The sequence below is a fragment of the Abramis brama genome (assembly GCF_963993115.1).
Source record: "Abramis brama genome assembly, chromosome: 25".
Taxonomy (NCBI): domain Eukaryota; kingdom Metazoa; phylum Chordata; class Actinopteri; order Cypriniformes; family Leuciscidae; genus Abramis; species Abramis brama.
In genome coordinates this window covers 23,498,470-23,523,142 of record NC_139987.1, presented here as the reverse complement: position 1 = coordinate 23,523,142, position 24,673 = coordinate 23,498,470, and the positions used below count along the sequence as shown (strand labels likewise).

The following is a 24,673-nucleotide window of genomic DNA, read 5'->3' as shown; positions in this document are numbered from 1 at the left end:
GGACTAATGCCATGAAGCTATTTGTTATGGGTCTTTAACTAAAGTTAGTTGTGGTAACTGTGTATTTTCACTTTAGTTTTTTCAGGCCAGGTGTCAATTAAACTGAAACCATATTTCCGGTCCTAATAATACACTAGCCAAACTCGCTCAGAAGAAAACACAAATGGAATGACAACGGTGCTCGGACCCTCTTGGAATTACTCAATTTATTATCAGATTTATTATCTCAAAAGTGTTCATGTTTAACCATCCTTACCTTGTCAACGTTAGTAAGTCGGTTAAGGCGGCGAGAAGAAAGTCGTAAAAACAGAGTCTGTTCATTCCCGTCACACGTCAACTTCAAAATGGCGCGCGAAAATCTCCGTTACCGTTACATCGCCCTCTTTTGGTCAGCATCAGCCATAACAACTTTCTATCACAATTAACGTGGGATTTTTATGAAATTACGCAAACACACGGTTTAAACGTGTTCATAATATACTAATAGCGCTTTATTATTTAACATCTCACAGTTCATTCATTGTTATAGGCCTATGTATCTTCAGCAATAAATTAAACTTCTATGGCTTCATGTAACATTTGTAATAATGTTTGACAAAACTGCTAGTTCATTCAACCACACATACAGTATTCATATTTTACCATGACATTCATTTAAAAAAGTAAAAATGATTACAAACCCACATATTAAAAAAAAAAAAAAACTAAAATATATATTTCGATGCCATATGAGAATATGATTATGAGAGTGTACAATAGTTTGGTGTTATCGGAGTAATCCTCATAACTAGAGAGGATGCTGCCGAGGAAGATGACGATAAAGATTTGTTTTCCAGTCATGAGTTGCAGTCCTTTCAGCATTGTTTGTCCTCCAGCCCCGTGACATCCCTTTTTCATCCCTCACCACAATGTGAAACAATATAATGCCTATTGTTCTTTTACTCTTTGTACATGCGTACTGTAATTGTTTTGTTTATACTGTGCTCGTACCATAGTGCTCTTTTATTGAGCCAGAGAGAAAAGGAAATCCCGTTCTCCGTAAGCAAAGGATACGGATGACTTTTTAAAAAATTACAGTCAACATTCACAGCTGTTTTTACTTGTTCATTATCTCTACTATATACATTTCAACCAGAGACCCCCCATCCCCTTGTCAAAACATTAAGACATTATTACAATATGCGATGTACACTATTGCATAGTCAAAGATAAAGTACACTCTCAGTGGGTGTGTGATGGTGTTTTTTGCAGTCCCTCAGGGTAATTCACTTCGGCTCTAAAACATTCATCAGGCACATAGTTTGGCTTCGCCCCTTTCGACTGAAGACCTTCTCTGTGGATGTGAAGCATCTGTAGCTCTGGATGGAGATCAGTGTATGGAGTCCTCAGTTGTTTTTAACCAGCGATGATGGGACTGCGCCGACTCACTGTAGCGTCTCTTACTGTTGTTGTAATAGTTATTGTTTTGATATTTGTGTGCATACGTCTTCTGGTAGGTAGATGCTGCAGATTGAAATGGCAAAGATAGGCCTATGTTAATTTTTACCCAAAAAGGAAAATTTTGTCATTATTTACTTGAAAGAAAAATGATTGCAAAGTGTCTTGAGTGAGACATTTGACATTTTTTGAATAATCACTTAAATAGCAAAAAAAAAAATTTTAAAGGGGAAAGAGCACTAAAGTAATTTTCAGTAATCAAAAATCATTAAAAATGGTTTCAGTTAATAAAAAATTAATAAAAAAACGTTAAAAATTAAAAACCTAAAAATGTAGGCCTACTTATAACTTGGAGTCGGTCACTGATTCCAAGTTACAAGACAAAAAAATTAGTTAGTAACATAATCCATTTCATTACAAATTTAAGGTAATATGATCTGACTACTTTTTGATTACTTTTAGATTACTTTTGACCTGAATGCATGGCCAATGAATTATGAATAATTTACTGCCATTGTGAGAACAACATGTAATCAATATGTATTTTAAAACATAATATAATCTAATTACAAGCACTTAATTTTTGGAATCTGACTACGTAATTGAGATTACATGTTATCAGTTACTACGCAAAACCTTATATATAGTGCTGGGTAGGAACTGATTACATGTCTAATGTAATATAATTATGTATTAAGTTTAAATACCAGTAAACCAAAAAAATGACTAAAACTTAAATGAAAACTGAAAATATAAAAATAAAAACAAATTCAAAACTTTAATAATATATCAATAATACTAAAACAGCACTATAATCAGAGACTTACGATTCAAGCATGTGATTTTGGGCTTGTCCCAGTGGCCATCTTCTTGGCATCTGATAGTAGGAACGTGTCTTTGGATGAAGCCGTCCTTGCAGTGGTACCTGACCAGAGAGTTGATTTCATAGCGCGGCTTCATGCTGCCATAGATATGGGCGTCTTTTATGACAGGGGGCTGACCACAGGACACTGGGACAGAGGAAAAAGAAGGTCAAAGACAATGAACTCACAGTAAGCACCACTGCAGACTAGCTGAGGAGGTCTCACCAGTGCCCTTCTTGCAGGTGAAGGTCAGGTGGTAATTGCACGGCACATCATTCCACTGGCCGTTCTCATGCCAGATCATCACCACGCAGTCCTCGCCCGTGGAGAAGAAGCTGTCCGGCTGGCCCTCTCTCCAGTTCTCAAATTGCTAGAGCACAGGAACACAAGTAGAGTGTTATTCTATCCGTGCACCACTGCATGTGTCCACACGAGGGTGCAAATATCACATGTAAGAATCAAAATAGAATGAATTTTATACACATCTGGAAGGGCTACATGGGACTTTCCTTGATTAAATGGGGAAAAGGGATGATGCGTTATTCAAACAAAATGTACTGCTGCATTCAATTTGCATGGGTTGAACACAAACACACAAGCCCCATTTCATGCGTGTAAAGGCAGAAAAAAAAAAAAAACCAAAAAAAAAACCAAAAAAAAAAAAAAAACAGGATGACGCAAGGTCATTGCAAACATTTATATTCATAATATATATCATTTTAATATATGCATATAAATACATACACAAACACGTTTTCATGTTTCATGGGGACTTTCCATAGACATAAGGATTTTATACTGTATAAACTGTTTAATATATTTCATCCTCAAACCCTAAAACTTGCATTTTCAAACAACATCACTTAATATGATTTATATGTTGTTTTCCTCAAGGGGGACCAAAAAATGTAACTGCACGGATATTGCAATCTTTGTCAGGACATTTTGTCCCCATAACATAGGGTTTACCAGCTTTTATGTTGTAATGACTTTCAGTCACAATAGCATACTACTTAATATAAAATAAAAAAGCTACTACTATTTTTGCAGTATGTAGTATGTGTCCACCTTATTGTCCACCTTATTTTTAATGTAAGAGCAGGTGCCGCAATTATTATCATAATCATAAACAAAAAGTTTTACTGTTTACTGAACTTTTGATATTCTAGTTATCTACCCATTGCCATTAATTTCACACATTTACAGGAAATAGCTTACTTCTGTGTTGCAAAATAAGATATATATACTGTAGACAGTATGCAAATTTTCGGTATGCATGGAATATCCAGATAACATAGAAATTAGCCAAAATATGCATTATACAACCAAAGCACACTACTGTATGTAGAATACTGTATCCCACAATGCAATGCACTCTTCCTATTTTCAGCATGACAAATTACAAAAAACATCAACATTTTTAAAACCTACAGCAATAATTTAATGAATTGTCAAAAGTCAAAACATTCTTAAAACGTAAAAACACCCATATTTTTAAGATGACAACTGGACTTCACTTGCTGAATTTAATATGGAACATTAAACTTTTGCAAAATGTGCAGTTTTGCATTCTGATTAATATGGTATTTTGGTTACACTTTATTTTAAGGTGTCATTGTTACAGTGTAATTATATATTTTAATATTAATTTATTTATTATAATTTAATATTATATAGAGTAATATTAAGCAACTACATGTACTTACTATAAGGTTATGGGATTAGGATTTGCTTGAGGGTTAGTTGCATGTAATTATGCATAATTTACTCTTATTATTATTATGGTAAGTACATGTAACATATGTAACAAGGACACTGTAAAATAAAGTATTACCGGATTTTAAAGTGATTAATTATTGTTGAGTGCGGTACTCATATTTTTTACCGCTTCTGTTACCACACAGGATGATAGAAATGCTAAAGCAAGAACTTTCCCATTAGCATTATCATCATCTCATGGTTTATGGTAGAGAAACAGTTGCACCTGGGTGGCAACTAAACCCTAAAAGAACTTTTTTTAGTTAATGATCTGTAAGACTGGGGCTTTATTAGTGCTGTTCATTGATTCAAGTAAATGTTTTGACATTTGGGTATAAAGTGTTTTAATTCTACAATATATGGTGTAAAAACGTCTGAGTGCTGCCCTCTTCAGGTTGAACGGTGGCTACTGCAGTTGAATTTTCCTATTGGAAGTTGTTTCCCCGCATGACGTAAGCAGGCACCAGCTCACCACGCCCTTGGCATAGGCTCAGCCCCTGGTATAAAAACATCTTGTTCCATCAAAACCACTGTAGCGAGTAAGGAGTTGGAATTGCGAGTATTGAAAACGATCCGGATAGCGTATATTAGCATCTAGTTAGCATAGCATTTATATAGTTATTTAGATTATTTCGTGTAGCCTAGGTAGTTAATTAGCATAGTTGTTAGTGTAGTATTGTTAGAAGCATAGTTAGTTAGTAGCATAGTATTGCATCAGTTAGGATGGCTTCAAGTTAGCATAGATTTTTAGCATTAGCTTTATCTGTATTTAGTACAGTGGTTAGGATGCATAGCTTTCTTGGAAATTAGGCGCCAGTGGTTGCATGCACTTGGCCTGGAAGACCGTGAGTTCCCGCCTAGAGCTGGATTGAGCAACCTGCATTTTACGCGGGATTGCTTCTCCAACGCAATGGAGGTGGAAATGGGCTTCTCCAAACAGCTCACGCTGAAAAGCGAGACAGTGCCAAACGCTGCTCCTCCTGCATGGGCTCCACCACTGCAGCGGTGTCTTGATATGAGTGAGCATATATTTTTAATCGCAATTTATGTTCCTTCCTATTAGGCTAAAGTTAGGCTAAACCCTCTGGGGTCGACAAACGCGCCGGCGCGTTTTGCTGGGTTTTTTCACATAGCAGCAAAATAGACATAAAATACTCTGTCATTTATGGTCATACAGACTTAAGAAATATGAGAAAATAAATGTCTACTTTTTTTATGTGTCCACTTACAATCGAAACAAAACATTGTGCTTTTGTAAAATAAAGGAAATAAACAGGGTGTGCTTTCTGCCTCTCCGTCTCCGTGAACTTTTTTCTGGAGCACTTCTCTAAACTTAAACAAAACTCAGCGAATACTAGTCACACAGGCATAAGCAATATATCTTAATAAACATAAGTCTTAAGTCTCTGCTAATAAATTATCTAATTCAAAATGAAAACAAATATTCTCTGTTTATGTAATCTGTATGAAAAGATAGAGATGTCAGTCGTTCTTATGGCAACTCATTATCTGCTAATGTGAACATGCCTACAGAGAGCGCTATTGAAACGCAGGTCTCAGGTGCACGCCACCCCCTCCCCCCCTCCCTTTAAAGTCTGTGTTCTCACTAATTTTAGGATCAAACAACCTCATTTAATCATTGTCAAAAAAAAATTAAACAAAACAAGAATGACTCATATCTCTGCAATCCTGGACACCTGGAACACAGAAGTACATCTAATAAACAGACATTATTAGGATCAAAATAATGAATCCCATCTTACCATAGGGTGTCCATCAGTCCAGCGGAAATCATTGTTAAACATTTTATCATTCAGCCCGATCCACTGATAGTCATGGCCCATACCTACAAGACAATTACACATCTCTGTCAAGTCCAAACAAACAATCATATAACTTTAGAAGACTTAGTTTAAGAAGATTTAATGCACAAGTTGTATAGATTTCTGTTTTATGCTACTGGTTATCTGTTTCATTCTGCTGCTATTGGTGGGAAAAATGGATAGTTCCCGCTTCAAACTGCTGTGTCAGACTGGTCAGGAAACTCAAACAAACAGAGCAATGTTTTGATAGGACCACATGCTTTTGGGGATAATCAACCCACTTATAGTTGTCTCTGCATATTACTCTAGGAAATGAGAACATATTTTAACATAGAAAAAACACATCTCTAAGCTAATAATCTTTTTGTGTGAGGACCTTTGCAAACTTCTTTGACATCTTTAATAGACTACCTGGCTGAAGTGAAAATAGCTGGAAATCAGTTAAACCAAACCACACATCAAATGACAAACAAATGTAGAACAAATGGTTTCTGTGCCCGGAGCAGCCAAGATGAGGTTTGTTTAGTTTGGAGTCAACAGCGTGGTCAAGCACTTTTAATATGACATATGCTTTGTTTAATCATTGCAAGATCATTTGGTCCTGAATATCTGTATCTGAATATCCCCTGAGTATTAACTCAAACTTTCAGGGAAAATGTTTTCACATAAAGACATAAGAGTTGGCGGAAGCGTAAAGGTGGTGACTTTGAAGTCATGCGACCGTGGTGAAGTTATTTTATAGCCTACATTTAGCTTTTGACTACTGCCGATTGTATTTAGGCTTCAAAAAGTTGTGTTCATTTGTGAAGATGAACAAAACGTGTAAGAATCATAAACTTTTGTTGGTTGCAGAGCTTATTTTCTGCAATAATCCAAAAGCCAATGGAAAAATCCTATTGGGTTTTTGTCGAGGGAACCAGTGTAATGCGAATTTCTGAGTTGGCCTACAAAAATACATCATCATCACTGCAGCTCTCTATATACAATACTAAAAGAGTTAGGAAGTAAATGAGTTAAGGGTTTGTTCAAGCCCTATGCAACTATCAAGACAATACGGATGTCTGCTTTGGCAAATACCATTCGTAAATTCAATAGTACACAGTTCATGAAAAGGAACTTACGATTTACAAAGAGCTGCTCCTCGTGGGACAGGACGCTGGTGAGGTGACCGCCCTGCAGACGACACTCTCTTTCCCCGGCTTCCCATGTCCGTCGGTGTGTGAAGTATTTATAGCAGTGGCTCTGAAACTTGTGCCAGCCAAAGTCACAAACCTCTGTATCTGAAAGTTTGAATAACAGACATTTAATCATGAGAAACAGAGGAAAAGAAACCTAAAAACGAGTAAAACAGACAATACATATTGGATAGCTTCCATAATATCATCCATATCAATGCTGCCCTATTCAAATAGCAAATGCTTTTGTAATTCATTATGCAGCTACAGCAAGCATCATAGTGCCCATAGTTTATCAAAGAAAAGACGTCTCATGATAGCCATTTTCTTTAGCATTAGCCATGAACAAGCCTGTCTTTCAGATCATGTATGGTTATGGTGCAGAATGGACACAGAACTGCATCTGTTTTGAGGACTGCCATCAACTGGGTTAACCTAGTGCAAAGCACGTTTTATTCTATGCCATACAATGGAGATCATCAACATTTTACTTGGACTGAAACCCCCTAATGACCGCAGCGCTCAGTGTGAAAGCTAAATGCAAACAATGACATCTAATGAGGCTGGAAAGAAAACTAGTAAATGAGGCCAAGTAAATCATCTCAGACGAACGGCCCATAGTGCTGTTTTCTTTAACTGATTACACAGCTCACTTCGTCCTTTGCCTTGAATGTCCAAACTGCTGTCATAGCATAGTGCATGTACTGTATATTAAAAAAAATCTATTATAATTGCTACAATAATATACAAATCTCAAATTTACTTGAGAATGTATATTATCCCTCCAATTTCAGTTGTGGATTTTAAATTGCCTACTTATTTTGGGAGACATACAGTAGAACTAATACAGACAATGGATCAAATCAAGACAAATACTGTAACCACCAGTCAGTAACTAGAAACTGGCTGTTGCATGCAACTTTGGGTCTTTAGGGGCTTTCACACCGGAGGAACCTGTTCACAGTTCCTAGAACTATTGGCGGAAGTACCCGGATTTTGGCATGTTCGCACCGCAGGAACTAGGAACAATTTTTGTTCTAGGAACTCCTTTTGGAGGAACTAATTTAGCTCTTACTTCAGAGTAGGGTCTAAACCAGCACTGTAGGAACTACCAGTGATGTTAGTGTATGCTGATTATAGCCTATATTTTACTCCAGAAACTAACTCTACAAACATGGAAAACAGTGATAGATGGGCCTCTTAAAATCCAATGCAACTTTGAGGGGACCAAGCAAAAAACGATTTCTGCTCAGCAACACTGGAGATCAACCACATGACATACGCTAATACCTTTTCATACACTGTCTACTTTGTATGTATAACAGTTCTATCTAATAACATATTAGACTGATCGTTAACTAATGAACACGGAGAATGCATGAAAAGAAGAGGCTCTGGCATTCTCTGCGCCGTCAAAATAAAAGTCACAACAACAAGCGTGGTTTACGACACTTCAGAGTTCCTACTGGCGGTGCGAACGCAACCAGGAAAATGTTCCTAAGGGAACCATTAGTTCTCGGGGAACCACCCTGGTGCCTAGTTCCTAGAACTACCCAGTGCGAAAGCCCCGTTTGTCAGAAAAAAGTGGAGAGCTTTTGTACATTTTCTTGGCTAGGCATCTTGGTCATGACAAGGACTCTTTTTTCCCCCAAAGTTCTGTCAAATACTATTTCAAATTTTGGCTAAAATATTGCATTTATCGCAATATCACAAAGTTTAATGCAGCAGCTATGAATTAATTGTTTTCAACTGTTAACAAAGGTCCAAATTCAGCTTCACTGATTAAACAGAACTGTATTTTTTTTTTTTAAGTGTAAAAGTGTTTTATATTGCATGGAACACAAGAGTTTTGGGTCTTTTTACGATCTCCCCTGATCTTTAGCTAAAAAGCCTGAGAAAACAGATGTCCTCAGAGGTGATGTGTTTGAATGGAGAAGATTAGCTCTGCTGACTAATGGCAGCAATATTTTGTATGAAGCTGGAACCAATCCATTGGGGGACCAACGCCCAACACGACCGCCAAGCCTGTGCAAGTGAGCGTAAATGTCAAGTCCTGAGAAGGTTAATAGCTCTCTTCAAAGTTAAGACATGCTCTCATTCATAAGTCGACTGATTATTTTCATAGTGTTAAGCTAAAGGGATACCCCTATACAAGACATAGGGAGGTGTTTAATAGTTTCTATACTGTGGCTTGTCCCCAACATAACTCAAAGGGGTCTCCATGAGCCTCTTAGACAAACAGCGATTCATTAACTGATTCCAGCTGCTTTCGCAGTACAGACCCATATGCCAATTGCAATCGCCTTGCCAGAATCCTAAGGGGTCTCACCTTTAAGTGAAGGAACAGCAAAGAAGGGCCTTGTCCCAACCCTGCTTCATGTCATCAGAGGAGAATGGCTTGACTTCATCATCATCGAACATTAAACACTGTCCACAGCCACGTTAAATAGAGATTCAATATTTTCTTTTTATCTATGAGTTGTTTGTCATAGTGAAAACCACAACAGACACTCCAAAAGGGATGTTCTCATATCTGAAGTGCTTCACTGAACATTTCGATGGGTAATGGGAACTATCTGTAAAAAGGCTCTTACTGCACGCCAACAAGACACTCTTTATATGTCAAAGTGATTTGTACCACTACTTAATACATTTTATCTTCATTTCATGCATATCAGACCTCTTCTCAGAACAATGTCAAACCAATGGCCAGATTAAATTATCAGCATACCAGCAGATTTAGCATCTATAGATAAAATGCTTTGTTACCCCTTCAAGCTTCATGTGATGGTTTAGAGACATGTCATGAAGACCTGGTATCACACACAATACGGTTCTATTATACTAACATTAGTTAATTCAATGACACAAAAGAAGAATAAACAATGAAAAATACTTTTAAAGCATCTTTTAAACTTGGTTATAGTTAATTTCTACATACAGTATAATGTTATTCACACTTCACCGACAGATGCTGATGAACACGGGCAATCACCAGATTACAATGTCACTTAGACATTCCACAACTTTACAAACACAGATTCAACAATCTGCGAAAACAAGCACCGACCAATGCCAACAGAAGCCGACATTGATCCGACAATACCAGATGAACTTGTCTGTTGCAGTTGGTCAGCGTCTGTCAGTGCCATGTGAAATGGCCTTAAAATATTCAGGCATGAATGGCTTCAGTGTAGATCTAAGTCAGTCTCTTGCTATTGCCAAACACTGCTAATAATATTGGTAAAGAAATTAAATAATTAAAGGATTCAAAGGGATTTAAGGGAATAAAGAAGAAATAAGAACAGTAAAATAAGTTCTAGGTCTAATTATAGCCAATATAGTTTTGAAGCAATTCATTTAAACAAAAAAAGTTTCTTGTTTCGTCACACTCAGTTATGAAGGACATTTAAATAATAGGATATTTTCAGTTAAAAATGGCAAAATTGCATTAAAAAAGTTGTGTAGTTTGCATCACTGTATGTTACTGTTGGTCGTTAAACATATCCATCGTAAAACAGTTGACAAATATTAAATGTTTAGCTACGCATGCACTCTTTTACTGTAAAAACTAAAAGCGTCACGTTGGAACTCATACTCGTCTTCAGTGAACATTAAGCCCCGCCTTCTTTGTTCTGATTGGTCATCATTTTGACATTGACGAACAGCGCTGTTAGACCGCTGAGACAGACCAGCCTAAAAATGTACATTTTTAAACTGTCTGCCATCTTAACAATAAACAGAGCAGTGCGTAATGGTGAGCAGCATAAAATATAAAATATTGGGGGGGATAATTTGGCCATTTCCAGTTATTAGGTGGGACTTGTCCCGCTCAATGCCTATGGTGGTTATGCCTTGCGCTGAAATATGCCACATTATGAAGTTCAGTGCGTTGCAAACGTCATTTCATGCAGGCTTTAATTAGTTTCCGAAGCCTTCTAAAAGTCACAGCCTAAGCTTGGGTCCTACCAAGTCATGCTTTTGTGGACAAGTATGACGAGGCGACCAAAGGAAAATGCACTCATCATTTACGTAGCCACTCTAATGTGCCTGGGACCATGCCAAGTAAGGCAGTTGGCACAGGAAAGGCTCAGCGAATTGCTCATTTGTGAGAAGTGTGGTGGGTATAAAGGACAAGGCAGTACTGTCGCTGACTGGCTGACCTTTTCTCTGAGCCCTATTGTAACTTGGCACAAATCTGCTTTCATCCCTCTGGACACCATACCGTAAACCCTCTGGAGGATCAGGTCTGCCAGATGTGATGAACTGTGTGGTTTGGTTTGCCCATTGCTAACAGTTTGGACTGACCACCATATTCAATTCGCTTCAGTGGAATTATTAAACAGACATTATTCACTATTTAGAAAATAGCCCCATAAATCATAACATATTCCATTCACCAGCTCCTACAAATAGAAAACGAGTTATAGAAACATTTCACTTATTGGAAACCTAGCTGGCACTCATCATGTGTAATCATCATGTTTCAGGAATAAACCATAACATTTATACATTAGGCATTGTGTGTTAGCATGAAAATGATGTGATAGAATCGTATAGCAACTTAGCATGCCACAGATACAGTCCACATTTTGTTGCAAAAACACAAAAAAATTATCTTTAAGAAATTTTTATATTAGCCTAATTAAAACAATTGTATAGCATCATGTTTGTATACCTTGCTCACAGAGGGCTCCTGAATAGCTGGGCAGACAGACACAACTGAAAGAGTTTAACCCATCAATGCATGTAGCTCCATTGCGACAAGGGTTCGACTGGCATTCATCAATGTCTACAAGAATTAGGATATGAAAATATATTACTTTTCTAACAGAAACTCTAAAAAAGTTCATTAAAAGTGAATAAAGCTGAAAGAATTAAAGGGTTCAAACCATTTTCACAATGTTCCCCACTGAATCCAGGCATGCAGACACAAATGTTTCCTTTTCCATTAGAATAGCATGTTCCATCATTTTCACACACACTGACAGAGCATAGTGTGAGACCTGAAATAACAAGTACACATCTGTTAGTGGATGGACATATCCACTATGGACAAATGAACTACGAAGCAATTAAAGTAATTCCATTAGTTGTAAACCTCAAGATAGGAATTTTGGAAATTACCTATTCAACACTATACAAGATAAGCAGGATAATTTATGAGTTAAAAAAAAAAAATATATATATATATATATATATATTATGTGAAACTGTACCTTGCAAATCCAGCATATCATGGCTCTCAACAGTGTAGCTGGATTCCGTCCAGACCTCTGGTTTTCTTGTGGTGAACTCTTCCCTGGATGGTGGTTCTCCTTCAACAATTGAGGGACCTGCCAGATCTTCATAATCTGCTTCATTTGCCACAGTACTTGTGGCTTCAGTAGTGGTGAGAATGTCTCCTGTAGCAGAAGTAGTGCCTCTATCCGAGACCTGAACTGGCTCTTGCTCATTTAATTCTGTAGCAACACTGGTGGAGGGACGACTGGAAACTGGAGTAGATGAAGTGAGAGGCTTCTCCGTTGAGAATCCAGGTGGAGAATGTGATATTTCTTGTGTTGTCTCCTGTGAAGTCTCAGGTGTCTGCACTGAGGTGGTTGTGTCTTCTGAAGATTCTTTTTGGATTAAAACTTGATTTCCAAGATTTTCTTGGGAGGAAGACATTAGTGCTCTAAGACCATCAGTGGGCAGAACGGTGGTCTCTAAACTTTGGGTTGTGAATTTTGTTTGAGTTTGAACACTGGTAAAACTCAATAGTATTGTGTCTTCTGCAGAACCTTCAAATACTTTAGTATTTGAAGTACTCATTTTTTCAGTTTGTTGAATATGAAGGGATGGAACAATAGTTGTAGTGAAAGGTTGATTTGAGAATGCTTCAGTTGGCTGATCACCAGAGCTGATGTCCTCAGAGATGGTGAAGATCGTGTTAACACCTTTTTCAATCTCAGGGACCAACAAGGGACTCTCAGTTGTACTTCTGTGTTGGTCTTTCTCAGAATGTTTAATATAAGCAGTGCTTTCCTCTGAGATTGCCCCTGTTTGAAAAGTTGAGACAACCTGAATCGTAGGCTCTGTACTGGACAAAGTCAAACTAGCAGGTTGCCTTGGCTCTTTGGGATGAGTACTTGTTAAGGAACTTATAGAGCTGTGAAAAGAAACAGTGAAAGATGGAGATAAAGTTGAATGTTTTGGTTCTTCTCCTGAATATATATCTTGTCCCGAGCTTTCTTCTTCAGCGGAGGTGGAGCCCTCAAAATCTTCTGTTTCTGGCTTCATTACAGTTTTGGATTCTGGAGTTGTAACAAATGGTCCTTTGGTGGAGCAATCCACCCCAAATGTCTGTGTAGTCTTCTCCGTTTCAGCTATTTCAGTCTCATCAGTAGCTATCATATCCGGGTCATTAGATGCCGTTGTTGGCAGCGTGTCATCTGCAGAATCATCCAATGTTGTCAGTTCCTCTTCATCATCTGTTGGGTGCATCCCAGAACCTGCTTCGAACTTCGACATGCTAAATGATATGACTTGTGAGGTCATCTCCTGGCTTGGAGACTTAGTTGCAAACTTGGGAATCTCTGTCGTGGTTATACTTCCCGAGCTCTTTGTTGTGAAATGGGGCTCAATTGGGGTTCTCGTCGTTGAGCCAGATTCATTTGTCTCAGGGGAAGAAGTAATGCCTTCAGCCTCCACCATCATTATTTTTATCAGATCATCAGTGATGGTTTCTTCTGGTGGTGGGATAGCAGTGTCAAACTGGTCTCCTCTGGCCTCCTGAGTTTGGTCAGTGTCTGGTTTCAGAGTCAATTCATGCTTTCCGTTAATGAAACTTAGTTTTGGGGTGATGGTAACAGAAGCCAAGGGATATATATCAAGGTTTCCACTGCCCAAAGGTGGCTCATTTTCACCAGTTCGGGCATGAGTGTTGTGCTCAATGAATTTCAGAACAGTATCAACTGCAAACAAAAAGGAAAAGACATTACACAAGCGTTTTCTAAGCGAGTTAGTTTATAGTTGATACTGATTTAGCCAACAGCTTTTTTCAGCTTTTAAGTGAAGTGACGTGAAGGCCAAAGTATGGCAACTCATACTTGGAATTTGTTCTCTGCATCCAAGTTAGTGCACAAGCACACACACACACACACACACACACACACACACCAAACTGTGTACACACACACCCAGAGCAGTAGGTAGCCATTCAATGAGGTGCCTGGGGAGCAATTGGAGGTTAGATGCCTTGCTCAAGGGCACCTCAGTCGTTTCCTGTCGATATTGAGTGCGATGCTCTAATCATTATGCTGCAACCGCCCCCCTAGATCATCTATGATCATCTACTGTAAAGCATGCTTCCATATTCGGTTTCAACTTTATGTTTCCAAGTTACTTTACAGACATCTTAGAAACTGGCACTGCATGTATATTCCACTTAAAGGCTAGAGTCTCACTTGAGGCGAATAAAATGCTCAAGCCAATTATGATTTTGGCTGTCAAGGTATGACTTATTATTGTTCCTACATAAGAAGCTTTACTTAAATACAGTAGAATGAATTGCTTATTATACATTTCATTCAGAAATATGTCCCGGTGAGACCCTAAAGTCACTATATTACAAAATCACAAGGCCCCTTTCTTGTTCAAAATGTGATTCCAGCTACTGTTACATTACAAATTAAACTGGGTGAAATATAGCCAGAAATTTGACTTCATATATATCCTTTCCTTTGATGGTCATACCAGCAGCCATACACGGTAACCTGATCTGTAGACTGGACGAGGTAAGGGAAAGTAATTAGCTTGCGGTGATTACTTTGCTGATTGATGTTTTAAGGGGCTTTGCCATTTAACCCAAGAGACATTTGTCTGTGGCTTTGAGAGCTACTCTTTCTCACACTCAACACCTCTGTCTCTCTCTGTTGTTTTACTAGAGTAGATGCCCCTTTAACAATCTCAAATGGTATAAATGGGTCGACTGATTAATGCCGACCCACAGGACCTACAAGACAGGAACACTGGCTACAGTTCATTTACAGATGTTTATCAACCTCATCACTCTTTCCAGCAACACTGGAAGTCAATTAAGGTCATGGGAAGGCATGGAAGAACTGTTTCCCCTTCCCCTATTTACGTATAGGCAGCACCACTGTTTTAGCTTTACTTGTGGATGAGGTAAAGATTTAACACAAACCAACTACTAAAGCAACTGCATAAAGTTGCATAAGTCCAGATGTTGTTTGCGAGACAGCAGTAGGCGTCGCGACAGAGCCAAATGTGTTCTCTCTCTAGCCAAGATCTACATTCATTTTGCATCTCAATGTTTCCTAAACCCAGTCACTCATTTACATCATGCTGCTTTGGACTAGCAACAATCACAGAAAAACACTGCTGCACCAATATATGAAAGGATAAGCAAAATTGGTTCATGTGAACAAGAAGTCAATGTATTGAATGATCATTCTTTCTCTGGTAAAATTAGATTCAATATGATTTTTTTTTATGCATGGACGAAATTGTATAAAGAGTCATCTAAAAACTTCCATCTGACCTACCTGACTGATTTTGGCCCGAAATGTTGACTATAAGCATTTTGATGTCTAGTGGAAAGTCAACGTTCTTCATGGATTCAATCTGCTGGCTGTGCACAACCTCTTCACTTAATTGCGGGGTTATCATGATGGACTCAGCAACAGCTGAACCTTCTTCGGTCATGTTTGCAGTGATTTCGTTCTCTTTGTATACAATTTTTGGCTTGTCTGAGTCTCCTTGGAAGGTCGTAACAAACACATGCGAAGTAGGAATCACACTCTCGTGAGTATCCGTGTCACCACTGATGCTACCCTCAGTACCACTGTATTCCCCATGCGGAGTATCCAGCACTGTTCTCCCTGCGGTGGGCTGACCGGGTAGCTGGATAGGGAAAATAAAATCTGAAGGAGAGTATGTATTTGCACCAGGGGGTTCCACTTGCACCAAGGAGCTGTCCTTGTCTTCATAGTCACTAAAAAATGTGGTTGGGGTTGCCATATCTGAAACTGTCTTGGCTTCAGTTGGTACAACAACTATGGCTTTAGCAGAAGGATATGCTTCAGGAGTGGCTCTTTCGCGTGGAGCCATGCTTGTAGAAAACATGGATGGTGGTTCTTCTGTGGTGCCGTGGGCTGGTGTAGAAGACATTGCTTTAAGGGTAGAGACTTGAAGGCTGTCCGAGAGAATTGGAGATGTTGCAGGTCCAGCTGTGGGTACAGTCGTGGGTACAGTCGTGGGATCCCATCCTGAGAACAGTACAGAGAGAAGAGAGATGATGTATTTTTGGTGAAGAGTGTAATTTTGGTGCCCACTATAATGGCACCAAATTGAATTACAAAAAGAATGGCTTGTTTCCAAACCATTTTTCCAAACACTTGCCCATCTTCCATTGTTTAGCTAGTCCCATATTCACGCCATTTATTGACAACAGCTGACAACTAAGACTGCCCAAACAAACAGAGAAATGTTGAAAGTGCCACAGTGCCAACCTACGAATGGATTTTTTACAGTATATTTGTCTATACATATTAAATCAATCTATTAACACTGACCAAGTATGCACAATCACTGTCAATATATTTTTAAACATTTCTAAAAACAGCAACAACAGCAGAATCATCTAAGCATGAAAGGATTTTTTGGATGGTAAAGAGTTATTTTGGGAAAATTACTTGCTATGACAGGGTAGAATTTGACAGTTTATATTTATTTAGAAATTCTAGCTTCCTTTCCTGAATGTTTTTGGCTAGGTTACATTTTGCCTAACCACTTATTTTGACTCTGACCAGTAGGTAAATAGTCTTGAATAACTGCAGTTGGATTGCTTTATAATATAAGTGCCAAAGTGGTTTTGTTTCTCACAATAGATTCATCAAACATGCTCTCTACGTGCATGCTAACTCTGACACACTGTCACAGACCTATATAAAAAAAGTAAATGTGGCCAGGTTAACTACACTATAATGTTCACTCCAGTCTGTTCATACACATATAACTGTGTGCACTGCTCATGACATGTTGGCAGGCCTCCAAAGTTTTTTTACTCAGACTGTAAAAATGTCCATGCTTAGCTAGAGGTTTAAACAGCGAGGCAAACCCATTCATGACAACATGTGTTGCAGTCGCCCATCTGGCTGTATACAGGGGAATAAAGAGGGGGTCCAAAAGTCTTAAAGTACAAGTGAAAATGCTTAGATTTTCCTAAATTTAAAAATCTACATATATTTCAGAATGTCTTAGTATGTAATGTGTCTCCTTTTGCTTTAATCACAGCAGCATATGAGCATGAACAAAACCCAACAATCCATGTTATCCAGCGTGATTTGAGAATGTAAAAAAAACATAAAACATAAAAAAATCTACAAAACTCTACAAAATTAGACATTTAGTTGTGACTTAGGACTTTAAGACAGTACAACTTATTGAACAAACATCTATCCCATATTTGCAAATGTATATGACGCCTACACTGATTTATATTTATTGCAAGTTCTCAGAGGCATTTCACTAACAATATGTTCTGACTTATGAGATAAAACACTTGTTTTCAATAGTAACCACTGATTGTTCTTCTTTCAGCATTTACTGCGTTTGATAATCTATGTTGTTTTGAGTCTGATTTTATATCAGCAGCATAATGCTGAAGTTATGCAGTGTTGTGTATGGACAAAGGCCCACACCCATCTCTCCTACTTCAGACCCTTCATCTGTCAGTCTTCATCTTAAGCCTACACACACGTCACAACCAGGCCAGAGAGAATATAAAATACCTGAATACTTATGAAAAACGATGTTAATCAGGATTCTAAAACATAAGAAGATAACAACATGAGGGGGAGTAAATGATAGAATGATGACAAAAATTCATTTTTGGGTGAAGCCACCTACTTTTGCTCATGACAAGGCTTCGACAGTACAACATCTCACTGCTTCTTTGTCTCAAGTCTCAGTGTGTGGACACACAGCCAGCTGTTAGACGTTAGGGACGTGTCCTCTTTTCTGTGCAGCGCTTCTGATGTAAAGCATCAGGCATCTTTTTCCTTTATAAAACAGCAGTGATCTTGAAACAGCACAGGAGGAAGCCACATCCCCCCACTAGCGCTTGTTTATATATTATAGTGGGGCGCTCTTGCCCTCCGTGCTCTTTCCCGGCCTACCCAGAGTTCATTTGTTTGTTTTGCGGTACTCTGCGGTAGAAGCCCATTTAAGAGGAGTGCTTCAAGACTGGTTACATGAAACAAACCACAGCTAAAAGGAAAGCCACAAAATCCCTGGAGGTAGGGGGTGAAAAGTAGATAGCCGATTTAAAATTGGATTAAATGCATGTTAAGCTCTGATTTTGTGTGGCCTGTTTCCATTTTCCCTCTCAAGTGATGACAGACAGAGGTTGTACAGACAGAGAGTTTAAACAACCCCCCAGCAGGACAGTTACAGGGTTCAAAGGTCAGAGCCATTCTGGGCAGCGGAACTGACCTGGAAACAGGTCAGTTGGTTTGCCGTTTTAAGGCACATATTTGAGCTAGGGTTAGGACAGACGTTTAACAGATGAAATGTGAGGCCGCCCTGGAGAGAACAAATTATTCTGCTTCCACCCAGCTAGCAGAGAGAGAGAGAGAAAGGTCGGCTCGGAGTCACAGCTGTTATGATATCACAGCAAAACAGACGCCTCCCTATCAAAACAATAGTTGTGTCGTGTGTGTATATGTATATATACTGCATATGCTGGAGTAGACTTTACAGAGTGCGTGACTCTTGCATTGTCAATACAAGATCTTGACCAAAAATTGATGCACCTATTGATGGAAACAACATTTATTTCCATGAAGAGGTGCATCAATTTTTGGTCAAGATCTTGTATTCATGTGTGAAAACTATTCTTCATGCTCCTCACAACCATTCTTTCACAATCTGAGCCTGATGAATCTTGACATTGTCATCCTGGAATATGGCCATGATGTGTCTCATACATGGTTGTTTAAGAAATGAAAAGCCACACACTCCATCAATTAGGGTTAGACGAACTGTTGCCAAACATATAACATGATAGAAACATAATAATCACTGCAATAATGATTTATAACTTTTTTTTGGACCAGGCAGTGTATTTGTTGCATAATGGTACTAAAAAGAGGCTTATTTTTATTTATGAAAACATAATTTAAATTCATTACACCCACACACATATATGTGTGAAACATGCCCTTTTTTCTATATTTTATATTATTGAAATGTATTATTATATAAAATAAATATAATATTAAGATAATTGTTTGTTTAGTAAATGTTGTTGATATTTTGTTACCATGTAAAGCATTTTGGTCAACGTGTTTATTTTAAAAATGTGCAATATTAAACAAATGTAAATGAGTTATTTCTTGTTTTTTCTTTTCTTTTGATTTCAGGATGGCGTATTTCCGTGAGATTCACCCAATAGATTTTAGCATTCGTTTTTTTCTCCCTTGAGCATTTCATGACGACCTACCTTTGAAACAGAACGCTCCTAGCTTCTCGCTCGGTAAAGGAAATCCCGTCTGGTTGCGGTAGCGGTACATAGTCCTCACACCCAGCTGTCCTTTGCCGCACTGAGTTCTGGGCACCGAGATGGGGTAGCGGGCGCTGCCGTCAGACAGCCAGCCGAAGTCGCAGCGGTCCAAGCCGTCTCTCCAGGCTGCATGCAGGTGACCTGGAGATGCTAAAACTGAGTCCTGTCTTTCACACGCCGCCCTGGCCTCATCCAGAGTCATCTTAGCATCCGCAGCAGAGAAGAACACCTCACCTGAGGTCAGACACACACAATAACACATTCACTTTATACATATTACACAGCCTCTGTTTCAAAGCCTAGTAAGCTGCCTATCTAGACAGCATTAGGCATCATAGACATACAGCCGACACAAATGCTGACCCAAATACAGCAAAATTAAGATCAATTTGGCCAAAATCTAAGGCACCACTGGATGTTCTTAAAGCAATAGTTCACCCAAAAATGAAAATTATCCCATAATTCGTAGGTGTATATGACTTTCTTCTTTCAGCCGAACACAATCGGAGTTATATTAAAAAATATCCAGGCTCTTCACAGCTTTTCAATGGCACTGAATAGCGCCCGAGTTTTTGAAGCTCCAAAAAGTGCATCCATCCATCATAAAAGTAATCTATCCGACTCCAGTGGGTTAATAAATGCCTTCTGAGGCGAAGCGATGGGTTAAGACTTTATAAACTATAATCACTTGCTTCCAGGAACGTATGCGCGTTCACAAGAGAGTCGAGATCCGGCAGAAGGGTTCTCTTTTATCGAAATCCTCTGACATTTTTCTTTAAAACTTCTCATTTTTGCTCTATCCTCTGCGCTTCCGTGTTCGTCAATTCTCACCTAAGCTTACGCTACGCCTACGTCATACGTCGGGTCAGAGGTCACTCTTCCGCCGGAACTCGACTCTCTCGTGAACGCGTGTGCGGCCGTTGCCGGAAGCCAGTGATTATAGTTTATAAAGTTTTAAAAATGTATGTTTTTCTTACAAAAACACATCACTTCACTTCAGAAGGCATTTATTAACCCATCCAAAAGTGGATTACTTTTATGATGGATGGATGCTTCAAAAACTCAGACACTATTCCATGCCATTGAAAAGCTGGGAAGAGCCAGGCTATTATTTAATATAACTCCAATTGTGTTCAGCTGAAAGAAGAAAGTCATATACACCTATGAATTATGGGATAATTTAATTTTTTTGGGTGAACTGTTCCTTTAACAAATAAGGCAACCCTAAAATGCACTGCTACGGAATGGAAATGTAACTTATGTTTATTAAATTACATTAAATATTTTGACCATTAAGATTTTTTCCCTTTGAATTGAGACATTTGCTCTCTAAATTCTAGTTATATGAAATTCTAATTATATTCAATGAAAATAAAAATTCCATTTCCTTTTTCATTTAAAGAAAAAAATATTAAATAGTGATATTATTTAGATAAAATAATATAAGAATTTGTACATGGTAATATTTGTTATATTTTTATTTCAGAAATTTTTGGGATAACATGTTTCCGTAAAGTTCACCAAGTAAGTTTTAGTTTTTTTTGTTTTTTTTTCTTAGTATTTTTCTTTTGCAAGAGAATATTGAAGTAAATTGTGATTAAATGTTTTGCTGTCATTACCATTAAAGCCGCACATGGATATTGTATTTGTATATCTATTTTCTATTGATTGAAACAAATATTTTTAAACAAAAACTAAAAAGTAATATTTGTGGATCATTAGGATTTTTTTCAAAATTACATTTTCCACCCAATCAGACATTTTCCCTTCAAAATTCTCATTACTGCAATGAAGAAAAAAAAAACATTTAGGTGTTATTAGCGTTGCCATAGAAACAGGTAATTTCTGAGTTTGAGCATGTGAACAGCCCTGAGCAGAATCTCCATGCTGTCGTCTCATAATTATAGTAATTCCGACAAGACGTGAACGCAGCATGAGTCTGATTTCTAAACTTACCCTGCAGTTTTCCAACGTAGCAGTACACATCATACATTTCGGAGGAATTTCTGAATCCGTACGTTCTGACTCCTGGCTTTAGTATCATATCGCCATGGCAACCTTCCCGTGGCTTTGTTATCGGGTATCTGTGGAGAACAAGCCCAGATGTGGTTGTATATCAGCAATATTCAAATGTAGATAACATGATTTCATGGTGTGGAGCTATAGAAATCACCTGGCGGTTTGGTCTGCCAGCCACCCGGCGTCGCACTGGTCGAATCCGTCCTCGTAGGCTGAATAAAGCTGCTCAGCGGTGGCGATGGTTGCATCCACATCAGTGCAGGCCTGCTTGGCGTGTTCGAAATCTAAACTGTAGCGACTGCTGTTGGCGCGGTAATGAAACACAACACCTATGAGAAAACAGAAATCAAGTTCATGAACCAAAAGCAAGAACAAAACTTATTTGATCAAATTTAATATATAGCAATAGTGTTGTTGTTTTTTGTGATACACTAATATATTTGTGTATCTATGACAAGAACACCATCTAAACTAGTAGAGCTGCATGATTCGGCATAAATTGAGAAACATAATTTCTTTTGTTTCAAATAAAGATAGTGATTCTACCACGATTCTGAACGGACAACTAAACAAAGTAACATTTAACTCACTGGAGGTTCTGATGAAATTTTAATTGTTACAGTTTATTTAAAAGTGTTTAATTCATTTGAATGAATTTTTTATTTTTTTTAAATTGTGTTGAATGAATGATTCAATGACTCACTCATAAATACTTCACTTGTTTTATTACTGGATGAATCTGCATTTTTTAATAAATCTCCTAAATGAATGATTCGATGTCAATTCATTTTTTTTAACAGTCACTTGTCGCCACCTACTGGCGTAACAATGTAATCGATGCAATCGTTATTTGAAGCGGCAAGTTTAATTGTTTTGATCGCTTCCTAAGACATCAGTGTTTATATCCGAACTATAAACTTTTATCCCAGTTCTTCTGTGATAATTTGAACATTTGTGACAATTATGATACTGTGTGGTTGAAAAGACTATTGCATACCTACACATGACAACTCCTCTCTCTGTATCAGCGGCAGCGCCAATGCAGATATGAATATTCTGCTGTGATTTTGTCAAAGTTTTAATAGTCAAGCAAATTTTTGTCATTTATGAATAAGATCGTGTAGGTGTGTAAAATCGAGATCACGGCCTTTTAGCGATTAATCGTGCAGCTCTATACACTAGCCTACTACTCAAAAGTTTGGGTAAGTAGGCTACGTTTTTCTTTCAAATTCTGAACAGTAGTGTATATTAAAAAAATTATTTATTTATTTCCAGTCACATGGTCATATGGTCAGTGTTATGCATATTTGATTTCATCTAACAACAAAAGTGATCAAATGGGCTGCTTTTCTGATAAATTGCTAGATTCAAAGAGGGCCGCCTTTGTACTGAACCCTGGAGGTTTCAGCCACAACAACAAGCAGTTGTCTGGCAAAAATCAAGAATCCTTTTATTGTTCAGCTATTCAGGAACCTGCCGTGTCAAATACTGAACATGATCTGAATAGTAATCACAGCATTACACAGCACCAAAGCATCAAAACCATCCATATCACCATCACTCATTATATGTTACTGTGAACAGTGCATGATGCAACACAATGACTAAAGACGTATATGAATGTGTATAAATAAATATGTCCAACAGCTAAAACTTGCACAAAAAAAAAAAAAAACACTTAAGGGCCGTTCACACCATGATAACTATAAAGATAACTATAATGATAACAATATTAGCATCCATGCCAACACACAATATATTTCTGTTTGTTATAAGCATGCACTGCAGTTTTGTCGTCTGCCGCTCTTTAAAGCAGGATGGATTCTGATTGGCTGTCAATGTTTTTATCATTCATCGGCGGAAAAAAGTCGTTCTGAAAGTGATTACAACGATATTGTTTCTCTGTGTTATCGTTATAGTTGTGGTGTGGATTCTGCTATTCTTTTATATTTAGAAAGATTTTTCTAGAACTTATCATCCTTGGTGTAAACGTGCCTTTATTGTTCCTAAATCACAGGGATTTGTTCACTTTGACGTTTCCTTTTTCAATTTTTCCAAGAGGGCTCCAAACTGTCAAACAGCTAAAAAATATAAAGTAAAAATAAAGTAAAACAGCAAAAAGGAAGAAAAAAAAATATATATATATATATATATATATAATATATATAAATTCTTAATCACAGGGATTCACTATTTTTCACTTAGGCTGAATTTATGGATGCAACTTTTCCAAAAGAGGGTTTTACTGTCCAAATTGTCTAACAGCTGTGGCATGCAAATAAATAAATAAATAAATAAAAGACTTTTGGTTCCTAAATCACTGGTATTTGTTCCTTAGACAAACCACACAATTTGAGTTTCATGTTTAATACTTCAGCACATATAAGCAAAAACTAGTGATATTGCTTTAGCAAAAACTACTAATCAGGCTCTCAGAACAGGCCATGCAGTCAGACTCTGTAATTTGTCCTTATATGGGCTTTTCTAGTCTTTTTTGGGTACATTAGCAAAACTACTGGCTGAGCAGGCCAGGTTCTGAATGCGCTTTCCTCAGAGGGATAGCAGTGTTGGCTTTTTTTGGGCAAGCGCTACCTTTGAGTGGCAATCAGCGCAGCGCGGGCCTAAACGGAGGGCATTGAGTGTATTTGGCAGGAAGACACACAGTTCTCAACGGGCCTACAAACCGTCCAATACCACCGCCTCACGTGAGCCAGATGTGCTCATGTTTTACTGCTCACAACTGGGCATCGTAATGCGGTAAACAAATAAAGTGTTGTTTGTCACCTAAGAAAATCTTTAGCATGGTTTCTTTCACGTCCTCTGTTAAAGGAATGTTCCAGGTTAGGTTATTGCATGTATAATGTTTAAAGGGATAGTTCACCCAAAAATGAAAATTCTGTCATTAATTACTCACCCTTATGTCATTCCAAAGACTTTCGTTCATCTTCGGAACACAAATTAAATTTTCATTTTTGGGTGAACTGTCCCTTTAATTGTTGGATATACAGTGTATATTTTCATACACTTTAAAAG

The 24,673-nt window shown here is 37.9% G+C and overlaps 1 protein-coding gene across 1 annotated transcript in view; it reads right to left on the bottom strand.

Annotated features, from left to right (window-relative positions):
- Positions 1 to 459: 459 nt before the first annotated feature.
- The window catches only part of vcanb (versican b), a 31,106-nt gene continuing 6,892 nt past the window's right edge, over positions 460 to 24,673 (bottom strand). Inside the window, exons 4-15 of the mRNA XM_084104469.1 lie at positions 21,795 to 21,969; positions 21,578 to 21,705; positions 19,562 to 19,855; positions 15,603 to 16,325; positions 12,276 to 14,009; positions 11,949 to 12,062; positions 11,735 to 11,848; positions 7,003 to 7,161; positions 5,822 to 5,904; positions 2,526 to 2,670; positions 2,265 to 2,447; positions 460 to 1,503 (exon numbers count right to left, since the gene is read on the bottom strand). Coding sequence (XP_083960595.1) covers positions 1,370 to 1,503; positions 2,265 to 2,447; positions 2,526 to 2,670; positions 5,822 to 5,904; positions 7,003 to 7,161; positions 11,735 to 11,848; positions 11,949 to 12,062; positions 12,276 to 14,009; positions 15,603 to 16,325; positions 19,562 to 19,855; positions 21,578 to 21,705; positions 21,795 to 21,969 — 3,986 coding nt within the window. The 3' untranslated portion in view covers positions 460 to 1,369. The remainder of the gene's footprint in view (positions 1,504 to 2,264; positions 2,448 to 2,525; positions 2,671 to 5,821; positions 5,905 to 7,002; positions 7,162 to 11,734; positions 11,849 to 11,948; positions 12,063 to 12,275; positions 14,010 to 15,602; positions 16,326 to 19,561; positions 19,856 to 21,577; positions 21,706 to 21,794; positions 21,970 to 24,673) is intronic.